General features: G+C 48.0%; 1 protein-coding gene across 1 annotated transcript; it reads left to right on the forward strand.

The window, feature by feature from the left end:
- The first annotated feature begins 255 nt into the window (after positions 1–255).
- On the forward strand, positions 256–15,894 carry LOC119956128 (nodal-like). The gene is made up of 3 exons (XM_038783020.1): positions 256–577; positions 9,344–10,131; positions 15,334–15,894. Exons 1-3 carry the CDS (start codon positions 286–288, stop codon positions 15,484–15,486), a joined length of 1,233 nt encoding a protein of 410 aa, XP_038638948.1. The 5' UTR covers positions 256–285; the 3' UTR covers positions 15,487–15,894.
- The last annotated feature ends 1,881 nt before the right edge of the window (positions 15,895–17,775 follow it).

The raw sequence follows: 17,775 nt of genomic DNA on the forward strand, positions 1-17,775 counted from the left end.
ATTGACACTGAATAATGTAGCCAATTGCAACCCCAACTGTAACATTGTGGGTGTGGGGAAAGAGAATTGGGACTTCATGTAACATTTTTTTGTTGTCTTACAAAACTAATTACTGCCTGACATGAAGGAACCACATTAGAGGGATAATGGCTTTCGATCTGTCTGGGTTATTTGGGGAGTTAATATGCATTGGGAGGGTTGAATATAAGGAGGATCTCTCGCTCACTCACTCACTCCAACACACACATACACACACTGGGAGCTGTCACCATTCTCAAGCCACCAATGCAGTTCCCAGTCACAGTGCTGCTGACCGCTCTGCTTTCCATCTCGGTCGCCCAGGGGAATCGAACAGGCAACTGGACCCGGCGTGTGCTGGACACCAAGCCGGGGCCCCCGCCCGGCCTGAGGGAGGTGGCTGCGTTCATCAAGCGCCTGGAGGCTCGCAACATCAGCCTGAAGCTGCCCTCCCACATGGTGAGCCTGTACCGCAGCTACAACTCGGGCAATTACACCGGCCTCTCGCTCCACGAGAGAGTGGCAGAGGCGGACACTGTGCGGAGCTTGGTGGCGAAAAGTAAAGTATAATTAATCTGTTTCAATCCCTCTTGATTCTGTGTTCTTCTCTGTGTACATATCTGTGTCACTGTGTGTACCTGTCTGTATCTGTCTGCATATGTGTGTGCCTGTCTGTGTCTCTCTGTGTATGTGTGTGTGTCTGTGTCTCTCTGTGTATGTGTGTGCCTGTCTGTGTCTCTCTGTGTATGTGTTTGTCTGTCTGTGTCTCTCTGTGTATGTGTGTGTCTGTCTGTGTCTCTAGCTGTGTCTATTTGTGTGTGTGTGCCTGTATCTATCTGTATATGTGTGTCTATATCTGTGTATTTTTGTGTCTGTCTCTCTTGTGTGTGTGTGCCTCTATCTGTGTGTGTCTCTATCTGTGTCTGTGTCTATCTGTGTGTGTGTGTGTCTGTGTCTATCTGTATGTGCATGTGTGTCTATCTGCGTGTCTCTATCTGTGTGTGTCTCTATCTGTGTTTGTGTCTATCTGTGTGTGTGTGTCTGTGTCTATCTGTGTGTGTGTGTCTGTGTCTATCTGTGTGTCTGTGTCTTTCAGTGTGTGTGTGTGTCTGTGTATATCTGTGTGTGTGTCTCTATCTGTGTGTGTCTGTGTGTGGGTCTCTCTATCTGTGTGTGTTGTGTTGTTTTTGTCTCTCTGTGTGTGCCTCTGTGCTGTGATGGGGTGGTCAGTTTTTTTTTGCAATCGCCTTTTGATGTGGCCGCACCCCCCCCCCCCCCCCCCTCCAATCTCTGTCCCAGACAAGCCAGTCTGTTTCAATCCACATTCAGGAGTTGGTGCCCTTTGTAAAGGGACATTGCCCAGCGAGGATCGGGGCGTGTCACTGGGCACTGCAATGTTCCACTGCCTCAGCAATCTGTCTCCTCCCAAAGTGTATTGCAGGCCAATTACCCCAGAGAATGACATCTCCCCCAATCCACATTCACGCGGAAGACTTTTCACACATGATTGAGTCGGACTGGTGAACTTTTCTTTGATATTTTTTCTGCATTAAATTCATCAAAAAAGAAATGTTTTCAGTCTCCCCATGTGCAGTTTGGAAATAACCTGCATTTATGTAGCCCCTTTCAGCCTCCTTGCCCGACAGCTAATTAAGTTCTTTCAGTGCAGTTTGCAGAGTTTTTATGTTACAATCAGACTGCTAAATGTGGGGAACATGGAAAATATCTCACAGCTGGGCCAACATTTGTAAATAAAACAAGTATGTTTTTTTGGGGGGATGGTTTTTATAATGTGGGCGTTTCCCATCATGTCACTGCTGGAGAGAGAAGGGAGCTAACGTTTCGAGGCTGGATGACTTCTTTGTCAAAGCTGCTGAGATTGTCCAGGATTTTCTTTTTTCGATTCCAGCATCTGCAGTCATTTGCTTTTGAAAAAAAAAATATTTTTTTATAAATTTAGATTATCCAATTATTTTTTCCAATTAAGGGGCAATTTAGCATGGCCAATCCACCTACTCTGCACATTTTTGGGTTGTGGGGGCGAAACCCACGCAGACACGGGGAGAATGTGCAAACTCCACACGGACAGTGACCCAGAGCCGGGATCGTACCTGGGACCTCAGCGCCGTGAGGCGGTTGTGCTAACTACTAGGCCACCGTTCTGCCTGCTTTAGAATAGAATAGAATAGAACAGTACAGCACAGAACAGGCCCTTCGGCCCTCGATGTTGTGCCGAGCAATGATCACCCTACTTAAACCCACGTAACCCGTATCCCAACAATCCCCCCCATTAACCTTACACTACGGGCAATTTAGAATGGCCAATCCACCTAACCCGCACATCTTTGGACTGTGGGAGGAAACCGGAGCACCCGGAGGAAACCCACGCAGACACGGGGAGGACGTGCAGACTCCGCACAGACAGTGACCCAGCCGGGAATCGAACCTGGGACCCTGGAGCTGTGAAGCATTGATGCTAACCACCATGCTCCCGTGAGGCCCCTTTTGAAAATATAAGTGCAGGTGTTCTGTTTGCAAAAGGCTGTTCCAACCACCTCCCCTCCTGAATGAATGGTACTGCCCTCCAGTAACCCCACAGGTTCCACATGAAGTGTCAGCAGTTCGAAGTCTTACAACACCAGGTTAAAGTCCAACAGGTTTGTTTCAAACACTAGCTTTCGGAGCAGTGCTCCTTCCTCGGGCGAATGAGGTGTTGTTAAGACTTCTTACTGTGCTGGCCCCAGTCCAACGCTGGCATCTCCACATCATGAAGTGTTTGGTGCGCTGTTTAAGCGAGGGGAGCTAACTTGGATCCCGCGACACTTGTCAAAAGTCAACATTTGAAAGGAGGCCAGGGAAGAGGGAATTTTTGAGGAATTTTGACAGGAGGAAAACTTGAACTAATAACGCTCAGTTTCCTGGACTGCTAGTTTGTGATGTGGAGCGAGGCCAACAGCTGTGGGTTCAATCCCCGTACCGGCTGAGGTTATTCATGAAGGCCCTGCCTACTCAACCTTGCCCCTCGCCTGAGGTGTGGTGATCCTCAGGCTAAACCACCACCAGTCACCTCTCCCCCTCAAATCAGGCAGGAGACACAAAACTCTGAGAACTCATACTAACACATTCAAAAACAGCTTCTTACCCGCTGTTACCAGACTCCTAAACCACCCTCTTATGGACTGAACTGATTCATACACTCCTGTATGCTTCACCCGATGCCAGTGTCTATGTATTTATATTGTGTACCTTGTGTTGTCCTATTACGCATTTCTTTTCATGTACAGAATGATCTGTTTGAGCTGTATGCAGAACAATACTTTTCACTGTACCTCGGTACACATGAAAATAAACAAATCCAAAGGGGAAAGCAGCCTATGGTCATCTGGGACTATGGCAACTTTACTTTATTTATTGATATCCCACCCCTAATTACTCCTGAGACGCTGGTGGTGAGCCACCTTCTGAAAGACAGTTGAATGGCTTGTGAGGACAATTCTGAGGACACTTAAGGAGTCAGTTTTGTGCTGTGGATCTGTAGTCATACTTAGCCAGGATGGGGTAGGATATCAGGTAAAACAGAACCAGTGAACGCCCAGGGGGAATCTTACAACAATCTGATTGTGTCATCATCACCATCCTTAATACTAGCTTTTTAAAATTCATGATTGATTTAAGTTGTTAGGGCAGCACGGTAGCACAAGTGGCTAGTACTGTGGCTTTACAGTGCCAGGGTCCCGGGTTCGATTCCCCGTTGGGTCACTGTCTGTGCGGAGTCTGCACGTTCTCCCCGTGTCTGCGTGGGTTTCCTCCGGGTGCTCCGGTTTCCTCCCACAGTCCAAAGATGTGCAGGTGAGGTGGATTGGCCATGCTAAATTGCCCTTAGTGACCAAAAAGGTTAGGAGGGGTTATCGGGGATAGGGTGGAAGTGAGGGCTTAAGTGGGTTGGTGCAGACTTGATGGGCCGAATGGCCTCCTTCTGCACTGTATGTTCTATGTATCTATGTATAAAATTCCCCAGCTGCTGGTGGCATTTGAACTTGTTTCTCCAGCTCATTAGTTGAGGCATGTACATGACTAATTTACTAACACTACTAACATAGTGACTGGGCTACTGAAGCCCAATATATGGAATGATAGATTGATCAGTATTTAGTAATGGACAGATATTAGATTAAACTTGTTTTTAATATATATCCACTCCTTCCCTCAACAAAAAAAATCTTGACAAATAATAGATTGTCTTCCTTTTTTTTAATAAATGTTTTTTATTCAGTTTTCATGTTTTATATTGAACAAATTACAAATTGTTAGAGAGAGAGAAAAAAAAAGAACACGCAAAAATTAACATATATATTTACAGGTAAGCATCTTCGTAATAATAACTGTGGCCGCCCCCCCTTTAGCCGGCAGATTGTCTTCCTTTACAATTATCAACAGAAGAAAGAATTCAGATTTACAGAAAGCACAAAGTTTTAACTTCTATAATTTTATTAAGCCGGCATGGTAGCACAGTGGTTAGCATTGTTACTTCACAGGGTTCCGGGTTCGATTCCCGGCTTGGGTCACTGTCTGTGCGGAGTCTGCACGTTCTCCTCGTGTCTGCGTGGGTTTCCAGGGCGGCATGGGGCGCAGTGGATAGCACTGGGACTGCGGCGCTGAGGACCCGGGTTCGAATCCCGGCCCTGGGTCACTGTCCGTGTGGAGTTTGCACATTCTCCCCGTGTCTGCGTGGGTTTCACCCCCACAACCCAAAGATGTGCAGGTTAGGTGGATTGGCCACGCTAAATTGACCCTTAATTGGAAAAAAAAATAATTGGATACTCTAAATTTATTTTTTAAAAAGTGTCTGTGTGGGTTTCCTCCGGGTGCTCCGGTTTCCTCCCACAAATCCTGAAAGACGTGCTTGTTAGGTGATTTGGACATTCTGAATTCTCCCTCTGTGTACCCGAATAGGCGCTGGAGCGTGGCGACGAGGGGCTTTTCACAGTAACTTCATTGCAGTGTTAATGTAAGACTACTTGTGACACTAATAAAGATTATTATTATCAGACAGAAGCAATGGCCACGTTTTTGTTACAAGAGGAATTTCAAATTCTCTCAGCAGTAGTGAGAGGGTCTCTCGCTCAATTAAAGGTATCGACGAACTCCATTCCCCCGACTTGACCATTAACTGTTAGCATTAAGCTGGCGAGTTTTAACTCCAGAACAACTACCAGTGCATTTATTTGCCTGATTTCTTTTTTTTTTAAATTTAGATTACCCAATTATTTTTTCCAATTAAGGGGCAATTTAGCATGGCCAATCCACCTGCTCTGCACATCTTTGGGTTGTGGGGGCGAAACCCACGCAGACACGGGGAGAATGTGCAAACTCCACACGGGCAGTGACCCAGAGCTGGGATCGAACCTGGGACCTCAGCGCCGTGAGGCGGTTGTGCTAACCCACTGCGCCACCGTGCTGCCCTATTTTCCTGATTTCTTGACATATAGAGGGGGCATGAGGAAAATCATTTTTACACAGAGGATAGTGGGAGTCTGGAATTCGCTGCCCGAGTTGGTGGTGGAGGCAGAGGCCCTAAACTCTTTTAACAAGTACCTGGATCTGCCCCGAAGCTACAGGGCTATGGGCCGGGTGCAGGAAATTGGGTTGAGCAAGGGCAGCTGGGTGTCCTCGGGCTGGGATGGACAAGATGGGCTCCTTCTCCCTCCCCGAACAGGCGCCGTAATGTGGCGACTAGGGGCTTTTCACGGTAACTTCATTTGAAGCCTACTCGTGACAATAAGCGATTTTCATTCATTCTGTGCTGTAACATTTCTTTGCTTCTATATTTGTTTCTGAGTAATTCTCTCCTCAATTAAAATATGGGCAGGGGCAGCACGGTGGCGCAGTGATTAGCGCTGCTGCCTCACGGCGCTGAGGACCCGGGTCTCACCCCCACCACCCAACCTTGTGCAGGTTAGGTGGATTGGCCACGCTAAATTGCCCCTTAGTGCCCAAAAGGTTAGGTGATGTTACTTGGCTCCGGGGATAGGGAGGGGGCTCTTTCAGAGGGTCGGTGCAGTCTCGATGGGCCGAATGGCCTCCTTCTGCACTGTAGCGATTCTCTGATTCTAATAACACTTGAGTATACCGACACCACATGGAGTCCGGCGGTTCACAAAGGCAGCTCGCCACTCCCTCCTCAAGGGGCAATTAGGGAGGGGTAATTAATGTTGGCCTTCTCCACATCCCATCAGAGAATAAAACAGATCGGCGCCTCGCACTTTAGTAAACCAAGATATCTGACATCCGATACGCTGCCCATTTTTAATTTGGGATAAACCAGGGGCCTGCAGCCAGCTGTCCCCTCGCTCCCTGTGTGAATCTCATTCGGCCTTGTCTGCCATCCATCCTGTCCACATCACTGGCACCAAGCTCAGTCAGATCTTCACTCGCATTCCACACATGCGTGACTGCTTGACTCAATTACCCTTTCCCGTTCTCCTCACAGGTTAGATAACTTGTCATTATTCCATGCCTTTCATCACCTGCGGATATCCCAAAACGCATTCCTGACATTCCTGAAGTTTTAAGAAAGACAGCAGCCAATTTGTGCACAGCAAGATCCCACAAAACACAATTTTTAAACTTCTTTCGTGGGACACGGGCCATCCCTGGCAGGGCCGGCATTTGTTGTCTATCCCCTAAGACACCAGTTAGGCCTCACCTGGAGTACTGTGTCCAGTCCTGGGGGCCATCCTTGGTGAAGGATGTGAAGGCGTTGGGAGAGAGCACAGAGGAGATTCACCAGAATGATTCCAGGGGAAAACAACTGGAACTCTGAGGAAAGATTGGAGAGGTTGGATCTGTTTCCTTTGGGGGAAATGTATGGTGAGAGAATGGATAGAGATATAGAAGGTCCCGAGGACAAGGGTAAATATTGAGACACTGTTCCCACTCAAGAGAGCATCATGATCTAGAGAGTTTGGATTTAAAATTGTTCACAATTTACACAGATGATTTGGAGTTGGGGACCAAGTGCAATGTGTCCAAGTTTGCAGACGGCACTAAGATGAGTGGTAAAGCAAAAAGTGCAGAGGATACCGGAAGTCTGCAGAGGGATTTGGATAGGTTAAGTGAATGGGCTAGGGTCTGGCAGATGGAATATAATGTTGACAAATGTGAGGTTATCCATTTTGTGGGAATAATAGAAAAAGGGATTATTATTTAAATGATAAAATATTAAAACATGCCGCTGTGCAGAGAGACCTGGATGTGCTAGTGCATGAGTCGCAAAAAGTTGGTTTACGGGTGCAACAGGTGATTAATAAGGCAAATGGAGTTTTGTCCTTCATTGCTAGAGGGATGGAGTTTAAGACTAGGGAGTATTGTGTTAAGGTTTGATCTCCTTACCTGAGAAAGGACGTACTGGTGCTGGAGGGTGTGCAGAGGAGATTTACTAGGTTAATCCCAGAGCTGAAGGGGTTGGATTACGAGGAGAGGTTGAGTAGACTGGGATTGTACTCGTTGGAAGTTAGAAGGATGCGGGGGGATCTTATAGAAACATTAAAAATTATGAAGGGAATAGATAGGATAGATGGGGGCAGGTTGTTTCCACTGGCGGGTGAAAGCAGAACTAGGGTGCATAGCCTCAAAATAAGGGGAAGTAGATTTAGGACTGAGTTTAGGAGGAACTTCTTCACCCAAAGAGTTGTGAATCTATGGAATTCCTTGCCCAGTGAAGCAGTTGAGGCTCCTTCATTAAATGTTTTTAAGATAAAGATAGATAGTTTTTTGAAGAATAAAGGGATTAAGGGTTATGGTGTTCGGGCCGGAAAGTGAAGCTGAGTCCAAAAAAGATCAGCCATGATCTCATTGAATGGCGGAGCAGGCTCGAGGGGTCAGATGACCTACTCCTGCTCCTAGTTCTTATTAAAACAATGGGGAAAAGGAGTAGACGTGATGAAAGCTTTTTCTCCCAGAGCCTTCCTGAGAGGGTGGTGGAGGCAAGTTTGATCGAGATTGCTGTCTGAAAACCGAGAATGTGCAAGGTTACGCAGAAAAAGCAGGAGAGTGTCTGTGTGGGTATGCTCTTTCTGAGGGCCAGTGCAGACTGGATGGGCCAAATGGCCTCCTTCTGAACTGTCAAGGTTCTGTGAACTGCCCTTGAATTATTGAGAGGCTTGCTCGGCCATTTCAGAGGGCAGTTAAGAGTCAGCCACATTCTGGAGTGAAGTGTAGGCCAGGCCAGGGAAGATGGGCAGATTTCCTTTCCATGAGTGAACCAGATTAGCTTTTGCAACAATCGTAAACAACACGTTTGTAAGCGTGGCACCATATCCAAATTTGTCCTGTCCTCATCGATTCGCCGCACCTCCCCAGATCATTGGGTAATGATCAAGAGTGGGAACACCGGCTGATGCTCGCTCCTGCACAGCCCGGGGAGAACCAGGCTGCTTTATCGAGCTTCCTGTGTGTGGCCTTAGCAGAGATCAGCTGACATAGCTCAAGAATGAGAGGCGATGCTTATTGTAACATATATGACATGAGGGGTCTCGATAGGGTGGATACCGGGATAACCTGTGGTGATTGGGGGTGCGGGTGGTCCAGAACACAGTTGAAGAATGAGATAGAGATTAGAAGTTTGTTTTCCCTCAGAGGATCTTCCCAGGGGAGCAGTGGGGGCTGGGTCATTGAATATATTCAAGGTGGAGATGGACATATCTTTGATTGGCAAGGGAGTCAGGGGTTAAGGAGGGGGAGACAGCAAAATAGATCAGACACCACAACCCGGTCAATCATGATCTTATTGAACATGTGAATTAGGAGCAGGAGTAGGCCACTCGGCCCCTCGAGCCTGCTCTGCCAGTCAATAACATCATGGCCGATCTGATTGTAACCTCAACCTCCCACATTCCCGCCGACCCCCCCCCCCCCCCCCATAACATTTCACCCCCTTGTTAATCAAGAATCTATTGAACTCTGCCGAAAAAAAGATTCAAAGATTCTGCTTCCACAAACTATTGAGGAAGAATTCCAGAGATTCGCTACCCTCTGAGAGAAAGATTTCTCATCACCGTCTTAAATGAGCAACTCCTTATTTTTGAACAGTAACCCTGGTTCTAGATTTGCCTAAACATCCACTTTGCGTTCACCCTGTCAATAGCCCTCAGGAGCAGACGTGAAGTGTTGAATGGGCTACTTCTGTGCCTTTGAGTCCCATGCCCCGAGCACAGTCTCGGGATGGTTTTCATGGCTGTACTGTTTTGTTTGGCTCGCTGTCACACTCAGCCATCAGGGCTGCATCCTTTCTCTCCGTTAATCTGTGTTGTTCTCCTGGTCCTAGGTTTTCATCACAATGGGAGCCGCTGGATTCTGACGTTTGACATGTCCACTCTGGCGGCCAACGAGAAGCTTCAGTTTGCCGAGTTGCGCATCAGCGTGCCGTCCTTTGCAGAGTCCTGCTCTCTCCTCGAGCTCCACCACCGGTCGGAGTACCCGTGTGGCCGGGCTACTTGCCAGGATCAGCTCTTCTTGGGATCCTTCCCCCCGGACGCGGTGCTGGAGGACGCCGCCGACTGCGCCGTCTACAACGTCACTGACATCCTGCGCCACTGGATCGACCGCAGGGAGGCCAGCCGGATGGGCGGTCTGGCCGGGGTCCAGCGGCCGGAGAGCCCGGTCTGCCGGAGGAAGAGGTCCCTGCCCTCCGCCCAGGGGAAGACGGAGTCCAAGGAGACGGCGCTGCTGCTGGTGTTCTCCAGGAGGCCCGAGCAGAGCTGCACGGACAGCTCCTCACTCCTAAACGACGCCACCACCTCCAAGCACGTGAGCAAACCCCGGAAGAGGAAAGGCCGCCGGCCAAAGCAGAAGGGCCAGGCGGCACGGCAGCTGAAGAGAGCTCGCGGCCGGGGCAGAGGAAGCGGCGTTCCCGTTCACCGGCACCCCCGGCACCACCGTCAAGGCAACGACAAGACCAAGTGCCGGAGGATCCGGTTTCAGGTCAAGTTTGGGAAGATTGGCTGGGGAGCCTGGGTCATCTTTCCAAAGATGTACAACGCTTTCCGCTGTGAGGGAGAGTGCCCGTCGCCATCGGGGGAGGATGCCAAACCCACCAACCATGCCTACATGCAGGTAATGCCACCTCATGTTAAACGCCAATCTCTCGCTGCATTTAATGATGTGAAAGCTCATTATTACCAACAAGTGCAGTCGACCCGCCAGCTTGCTTGGATTGCCCATTCCGGACAGCACTTAGAGGGTGATGCCAGGAAAGAGCGACTGAGGCTCTATTCTCTCGAAAGGATTTCGGAGACAGGCAGCACAGTGGTTAGCACTGCTGGCTGCCTCAGTCCACCGAGGACCCGGGTTCGATCCCGGCTCTGGGTCACTGTCCGTGTGGAGTTTGCACATTCTCCCCATGTCTGTGTGGGTCTGACGTTTTGGGCAGCACGGTAGCATAGTGGTTAGCACTGTGGCTTCACAGCGCCAGGGTCTCAGGTTCGATTCCCCGCTGGGTTTGTGCGGAGTCTGCACGTTCTCCCCGTGTCTGCGTGGGTTTCCTCCGGGTGCTCCGGTTTCCTCCCACAGTCCAAAGACGTGCAAGTTAGGTGGATTGGCCATGATAAAATCCAAAAAGGTGAGGAGAGGTTATTGGGTTAGGGGGATAGGGTGGAAGTGAGGGCTTAAGTGGGTCGGTGCAGACTCAATGGGCCAAATAGCCTCCTTCTGCAATGTATGTTCTATGTACTAACCCAAAGATTTACAGGTGAGGTGGATTGGCCACGCTAAATTTCCCCTTAATTGAGGGGTGGGAAAAATTGGATACTCTAAATTTATTTTTTTTAATGGATTTTGACGCGATGTGGTTGTTGATGGGTCAGAGAGACAGAATTTTTGCTTTTTGGAAGTTCAGTAGTCCAGCCATCAATATCAGTTATTTGCTAATCAGTCCAATTAAAAGGTGTAGAGAATGTGGAAGCTGATGCCACACAGGATAATCGGGGTAAACGCATTGATGGAGGAATTGGATGAGAACGTGAGGGAGAAAGGAACAGAAAGTGATGCCATAGAACCACAGAAATCATAGAATCTCTGCAGTGCAGAAGGAGACCATTCGGCCCGTTGAGTCTGCACTGACCCTCTGAAAGACTGCCCTGCCCAAGCCCACTCACTCTCCCGGTCTATCCCTGTAACCTGCACACCTTTTTGTTAATATAAAGTTAGAGTACCCAATTCATTTTTTTCAATTAAGGGGCAATTTAGCGTGGTCAATTTGCCTGCCCTGCACATTTTTGGGTTGTGGGGGCGAAACCCACACAAACATCGGGGAGAATGAGAGAACATTACTGCGCTGTTATGTTCTATGTTCTAATGTGCAAACTCCACACGGACAGTAACCCAGAGCCAGGATCGAACCTGGGACCTTGGCGCCCTGAGGCAACAGGGCTAACCACTGTGCCGACAGTAACCTGCACACCTTTGACCACTAAGGGGCAATTTATCATGGCCAATCCACCTAACCTGCACAACGTTGGACAGCGGGAGGAAACCGGAGCACCCGGAGGAAACCCACGCAGACACGGGGAGAACGTGCAGACTCCACACAGACAGTCACCCGAGGCTGGAATCGAACCCGGGTCCCTGGATCTCTGAGGCAATGATGCCTAAATGCCGCCATTGTGTTATACGGTTTAATGAAATAGGATGAGAAGGGGCTTGAGTGCAGCATTAATGCCAGCATAGGTTAGATGGGTGGAATGATGTATTAATAATTATCTTTATTATTGTCACAAGTAGGCTTACATTTACACTGCAAACAAGTTACTGTGGCGGCAGCATGGTGCTGCAGTGGTTAGCCCTGCTGCCTCACGGCACCGAGGTCCCAGATTCGATCCAGGCTCTGGGTCACTGTCCATGTGGAGTTTGCACATTCTCCCCGTGTCTGCGTGGGCTTCGTCCTCACAACCCGAAAATGTGCAGGGTAGGTGGATATGCCACGCTAAATTGCCCCTTAATTGGAAAACATAAATTGGATACTCTAAATTTACATTTTTTAAAAATGAAGTTACTGTGAAAATCCCCTAGTCGCCACATTCTGGCGCCTGTTCGGGTCACAGAGGGAGAATTCAGGATGTCTAAATTGCCTAACGGCACGTCTTTCGGGACTTGTGGGAGGAAACCCACGCAGACACAGGGAGGACGTGCAGACTCCGCACAGACAGTGACCCTAGCCGGGAATCGAACTTGGGACCCTGGCGCTCTGAAGCAACAGTGCTAACCACTGTGCTAGCATGCCGCCCAGATACGAGAACGATAGGATCATGCATCACAGAAAGAGCACATTCTGCCCCCCTATCCAGTGACTCCTATTCGCCCTCCAATCCCCTTGCACCCTGAGCTCTGCTACATTCCCCCTTTCCGAAGTATTTTCCTAAGTAGGGAAGGCCAGCATTAATCTGCTTCAGCTGGTATATATTGGCACAATTCCATAGACACTGCCCCTGTGGAGTTCAACTCTCAACTGTTAATCACACCGGCCTATTTATCCTACTTGTTGAAGTGCCATTGGGTACATTACAGGGACAAATTCTGCATTATAATCCTCTACATCAATCTTAGCTCGGATGGACTGTTAGAACATCAGTTAGCTCTGGCACCATTAGTCTCATTCAAATCTTTAGGGAGCCTTCCAAAAACAGCAACAACCTCTAATTTATAAACTGTCTGGAAGGTAATCGAACAACCCAAGCTATTTCACAGCAGCGCTACGTAGCAAAATTAGGTATTGAGACACATAATGTGATATCAGGGCCAAAAACAACATAGAGGAGACCAGGTTTTAAGGGGCGGCTTAAAGGATGAATGAGAGTTATAGAAGTGGAGAGGTGTAAGGAAGGGCAGCACGGTAGCATTGTGGATAGCACAATTGCTTCACAGCTCCAGGGTCCCAGGTTCGATTCCGGCTTGGGTCACTGTCTGTGTGGAGTCTGCACATCCTCCCCGTGTCTGCGTGGGTTTCCTCCCGGGTGCTCCGGTTTCCTCCCACAGTCCAAAGATGTGCAGGTTAGGTGGATTGGCCATGATAAATTGCCCTTAGTGTCCAAAATTGCCCTTAGTGTTGGGTGGGGTTACTGGGTTATGGGGATAGGGTGGAGGTGTGGACCTTGGGTATGGTGCTCTTTCCAAGAGCCGGTGCACTCGATGGGCCGAATGGCCTCCTGCACTGTAAATTCTATGAAGGAATGCCAGATCTTTCAGAGGGCTGGTGCAGGCTCGATGGGCCGAATGACTTCCTACACTGTAGGGACTCTGATTCACATTATTTTACATTCTTTATACAGATATTTAGGCTATTTTCTTTTAAATGTTACATATCCAAACGGCTGACCTTTTATTCTAAGAATGTGACCCCTCCCCACCTCCCAGTCCTAGATTCTCCAGAGGACATATTCTCGCAGGATCTACACTGTCAAACTCCTAATATGTTTATATGCTTCAATTAGACCATCTATCTTTCTTCTAAACTTTTGGGAATTATAGGCTTGGTTTACACTCAATCTCACGGGATATGAACACGGAGCAGGAGCTGGCCATTCAGCCCTTCAAGCCTGCTCCGCCATTTAATATGGTCATGGCTGATCTGATTGGAACCTCAAATCTGTACCCTGCCTATCCCCAACAACCTTTCACCCCTTGTTTGCCAATAATCTAGCCACCTCTGCCTTAAAGATATTCAAAGACTCTGCTTCCCTGCCTTCTGAGGAAAAGAGTTCTCACGACCTCTGAGCAAAAGATTTCATCTATTCTGCGTCTTAATGAGCAACCCCTTATTTTCTTGAAAACATTTTTTTCCAATTAAGGGACAATTTAGTGTGGCCAATCCACCTGCACATCTCTGGGTTGTTGGGGTGAGACCCACGCAGACACAGGGAGAATGTGTAAACTCCCAACACGGAGAAACCCCTTATTTTTTAATCAGTGACTCCTGGCTCTAGATTCTCCCACAAGAGGAAACATCCTCTCCAGATCCACCCTCTCAAGACCTTTCAGGATCTTAAGTGTTCCAATCAAGTTGTTTCTTACCCTTCTAAACTCCAGTCCAGTCTGTCCAACCTTTCCTCATAAGACAACCCGCCCATTCCTGGTATTAGTCCAGTAAACCTTCTCTGAATGCATTTATATCTTTCCTTAAATAAGGACACAATACTCAAAATGTGGTCTCACTAGTGTTCCGTACAATTTGAAGCAAAACCTCCATACTTTTGCATGAAATTCCCCATCGCAATAAGTTATAACATTCTATTACTAATTACTAAGACTAATTACTTCTGCATCTCAGAGTTCTGCAAACCAGCACCACTTAGATAATACACTTCACTTTTATTCTTTCAGTCAAAATGGATAATATCTTGTTATACTCTGCCAGATCTTTGCCCATTCACGTAACCTATCTCTGTCTTTTGGTAGCCTCCTTATGTCCTCTTCACAATTTACTTTCCTACCTATCTTTGCGTCATCGGCAAATTTAGCTACCATGGATGATCCTTCATCCAAGTAATTTATATAAATTGTGAACAGGACTTAGAGGGTGATGCCAGGAAAGAGCGACTGAGGCTCTGAGTGAATTGAGATCCCAGCACTGATCCCTGTGGCACACCACTCTTTATATCTTGCCAACCTGAAAAGTACCCATTTATGCCTACTCTGTTTCCAATCTTCTATCCATGCCAATACGTTACCCCCTACATCATGAGCTTTTATTTTCTGCAATAACCTTTGAAGTGGCACTGTATGCCTAAGTACAGTACATCCACTGGTTCCCCATTATCCACAGCACATGTTACTTCCTCCAAGAACTCCCAATAAGTTGGCTAAACATGATTTCCCTTTCATAAAACCATGTTGTCTCTGCCTGATTATCTTGAACTTATCCAAATACCCTGTCACAACTTCTTTAATAATAGCTTCCAACATTTTCCCTATGACAGGTGTTCAGCTGGCAGGTCTGTAGTTTACCACTTTCTGTCTCCCTCCCTTTTTTGAATGATGGAGTTACATTTACTATCTTCCAATCAAATGGGACCTTCTAGGAAGTTTTGGAAAATTAAAACCGAATCAACCTCATAGGTTTGTTTCCCTTTCATGGATCTATATTGACTCTGCCCAATAGTATAAGGATTTTCTAAGTGCTCAGGAATCTGTCTGTTCAGAAGAGGAAACTTAACAGGTGAACACTGGAAAAGTAAAGCTCATGAAGATAGATAACCCTCCAGTAATAATAATATGGACTGTGTTTTAAGTTTTTTGTTAAAATTGTACATTTGTCACTTTCAGAGTCTGCTCAAATTCCATCATCCCACACTGGTGCCTTCCCCTTGCTGTGTGCCCATCAAAATGAACCCAATGAGCATGCTGTACATGGAAAAGGGTGAAGTGGTGTTACGGCACCACGAGAACATGGTGGTAGAAGAGTGCGGCTGCCGTTGACCAACTTACCTGCTTTCATTTCACAAGCGTTCAGAAACCAGACAGGTCGCTGATGGCCCAATTGAGTGGCTGGGTGTGATCAAGAGTTTTCTCCGAACTGATGCCTCACACAGTCGAACAGCCAATCTTGTCAAGTCTGAGGGAGGGTGCAAGGAGCCAACCGGAAAGCTTCTCTGTTGGAAGTACAAGGACATGCACAAGTTTGGACTGAACTGTGATGGTTATGGCAGTCAAATAGCCACCGGTCCAGTGGTGTGCCCCAGGAAGGAGTCCATGCCTCCAGAAACAATGATCTGAGGAAGGCAGGAAAGGGGACAAAATGGACGGAGAAAAATGTAAAACCGCTTATCATAAATGATCTGCAACTGAAAATGTTATCTGATATTTTGTAGCTCTTGCTGAACATTAGCTGTACTTTCAGCGATGTATCTATTGATATAAAGCGCTTATTAACTGTATTGATTCTAGCATTGTTCAGTTAAGTTTGTTCAAAAAAATCTCCCGAGAAACACAGTGGCCTAAACCGGTGGCGCCCTGAGCCGCTCCTTGCGGCCCAAGAGAAGCTTGTGGGAAAAACCTGAGAAGAACTTTCCGCTTCCTGGAGTTGGATAATGGCTGCCCTGCCGACCCAGAGTGCACCGCGCCTCGGAATACGGCCTATTCAAAATGGCAGAGTGGCCTTGCGTGAGGAAGTAATGCGTCAGAGGGGGGCGGAGCCTTCAACGGCGCACCAGACCTCACGATGGGTGGAAGAGGCGGCGCCTCATGGGGCGTCAGGGGAGGCGGGGCCCCACATTGCGTCAGAGCAGGGGTGACCTCACAATGGTGAGGAGGCGGGGCCTCATGCGTCAGAGGAGGCGGGGCCTCACAATGGATTGCAGTCAGCAGTTCCCAACTCTCCCGGGTTGACCGGGAGATTGCTCCCATACCCATGCGGGAGGGTGTTAAATAAATATAATCTTCATTTACATTTATGTTCAGGGATGTCCCCCAATATCAGAGATGGGCTCCTTGCTGTTTGTGTATTAATGATCTAGAGGGAACTTGTGGGTTTGGTCAGTAAGTTGGTCAGGGTGACGTAGACCGGCTGGTCAAATGGGCAGAGCAGTGGCAAATGGAATTAATCCTCAATATTATGAGGCGATACATGAAATGAAATGAAATGAAAATCACTTATTGTCACGAGTAGGCTTCAATGAAGTTACTGTGAAAAGCCCGTAGTCGCCACATTCCGGCGCCTATTCGGGGAGGCTGGTACGGGAATTGAACCGTGCTGCTGGCCTGCCTTGGTCTGCTTTAAAAGCCAGCGATTTAGCCCAGTGTGCTAAACCAGCCCTGTATATTTTGGCAGGTGAGGGAATACACTAGGACATCCAGAGGAGCAGAGGGACCTTGGGGTGCATGTCGAAAGATCCCTGAAGGCAGCAGGCCAGGTGGATAAGGTGGTTAAGGAGGCCTCTGGGATACTTGCCTTTATTAGCCGCGGCATAGTATATAAGAGCAGGGAGGTTACGATGGAGCTGTAGAAAACGCTGGTCAGGCCACAGCTAGAGTACTGAGTGCAGCGCTGTTCGCCACACTACAGGCAGGATGTGATTGCACTAGAGAGGGTGCAGAGGAGATTCACCAGGATGTTTCCTGGGCAGGAGCGTCTCAGCTATGAAGAGAGGCTGGTTAGGCTGGGGTTGTTCTCCTTGGAGATGAGAAGCTGAGAGGGGACCTGATTGAGTTGTGCCAATTTATGAAGGACATAAATAGGGTAGGCAGAAAGGAACCTTTCCCCTTAGCATAGAGGACTCAATAACGAGGGGGCATAGATTTAAGGGCAGGAGCAGGAGATTTAGAGGGGATATGAGGAAAAGCCTTTTCACCCAGCGGGTGGTGGGAGTCTGGAACTCGCTGCCTGAAAGGGTGGTAGAGGCAGGAACCCTCGCAACATTTAAGAAGCATTTAGATAAGTACTTGAAACACCAGAGCGTGCAAGGGTCAGCACAGTGGTTAGCACAGACCCAAGATGCCAAATGGCCGCCTTCTGCACTGTAGAGATTGTAAGATTCTAAGGCTTCGGATGAAGTGTTGGAAAATGGGGTCAGAATAGATAAGTGCTCAATGGCCAGGGCAGGCATCATGTGTCAAAGGGCCACTTTCCATGTTATAAAACTCTTTCTTTTAACACTATCAATTATTTTGCAAATGTTTGAAATGGGGAAAAAGTGGCTGTTTGGGTGGACAAGGTAGATGTTACGAAGAAACCTTGGAGGCAATAGCACCTCGGCAAGAGCCATAGTG

Source organism: Scyliorhinus canicula, chromosome 22 (genome assembly GCF_902713615.1).
Source record: "Scyliorhinus canicula chromosome 22, sScyCan1.1, whole genome shotgun sequence".
NCBI classification, from domain to species: Eukaryota; Metazoa; Chordata; class Chondrichthyes; order Carcharhiniformes; family Scyliorhinidae; genus Scyliorhinus; species Scyliorhinus canicula.

What these genes read in the sequence shown, in the direction of transcription:
- LOC119956128 (XM_038783020.1), top strand. Translation starts at nt 286, where the DNA reads ATGCAGTTCCCAGTCACAGTGCTGCTGACCGCTCTGCTTTCCATCTCG. An exon ending in GCGGAGCTTGGTGGCGAAAA is followed by an intron (nt 578 to 9,343) that starts GTAAAGTATAAT and finishes TCCTGGTCCTAG; the next exon opens with GTTTTCATCACAATGGGAGC. An exon ending in CCAACCATGCCTACATGCAG is followed by an intron (nt 10,132 to 15,333) that starts GTAATGCCACCT and finishes TGTCACTTTCAG; the next exon opens with AGTCTGCTCAAATTCCATCA.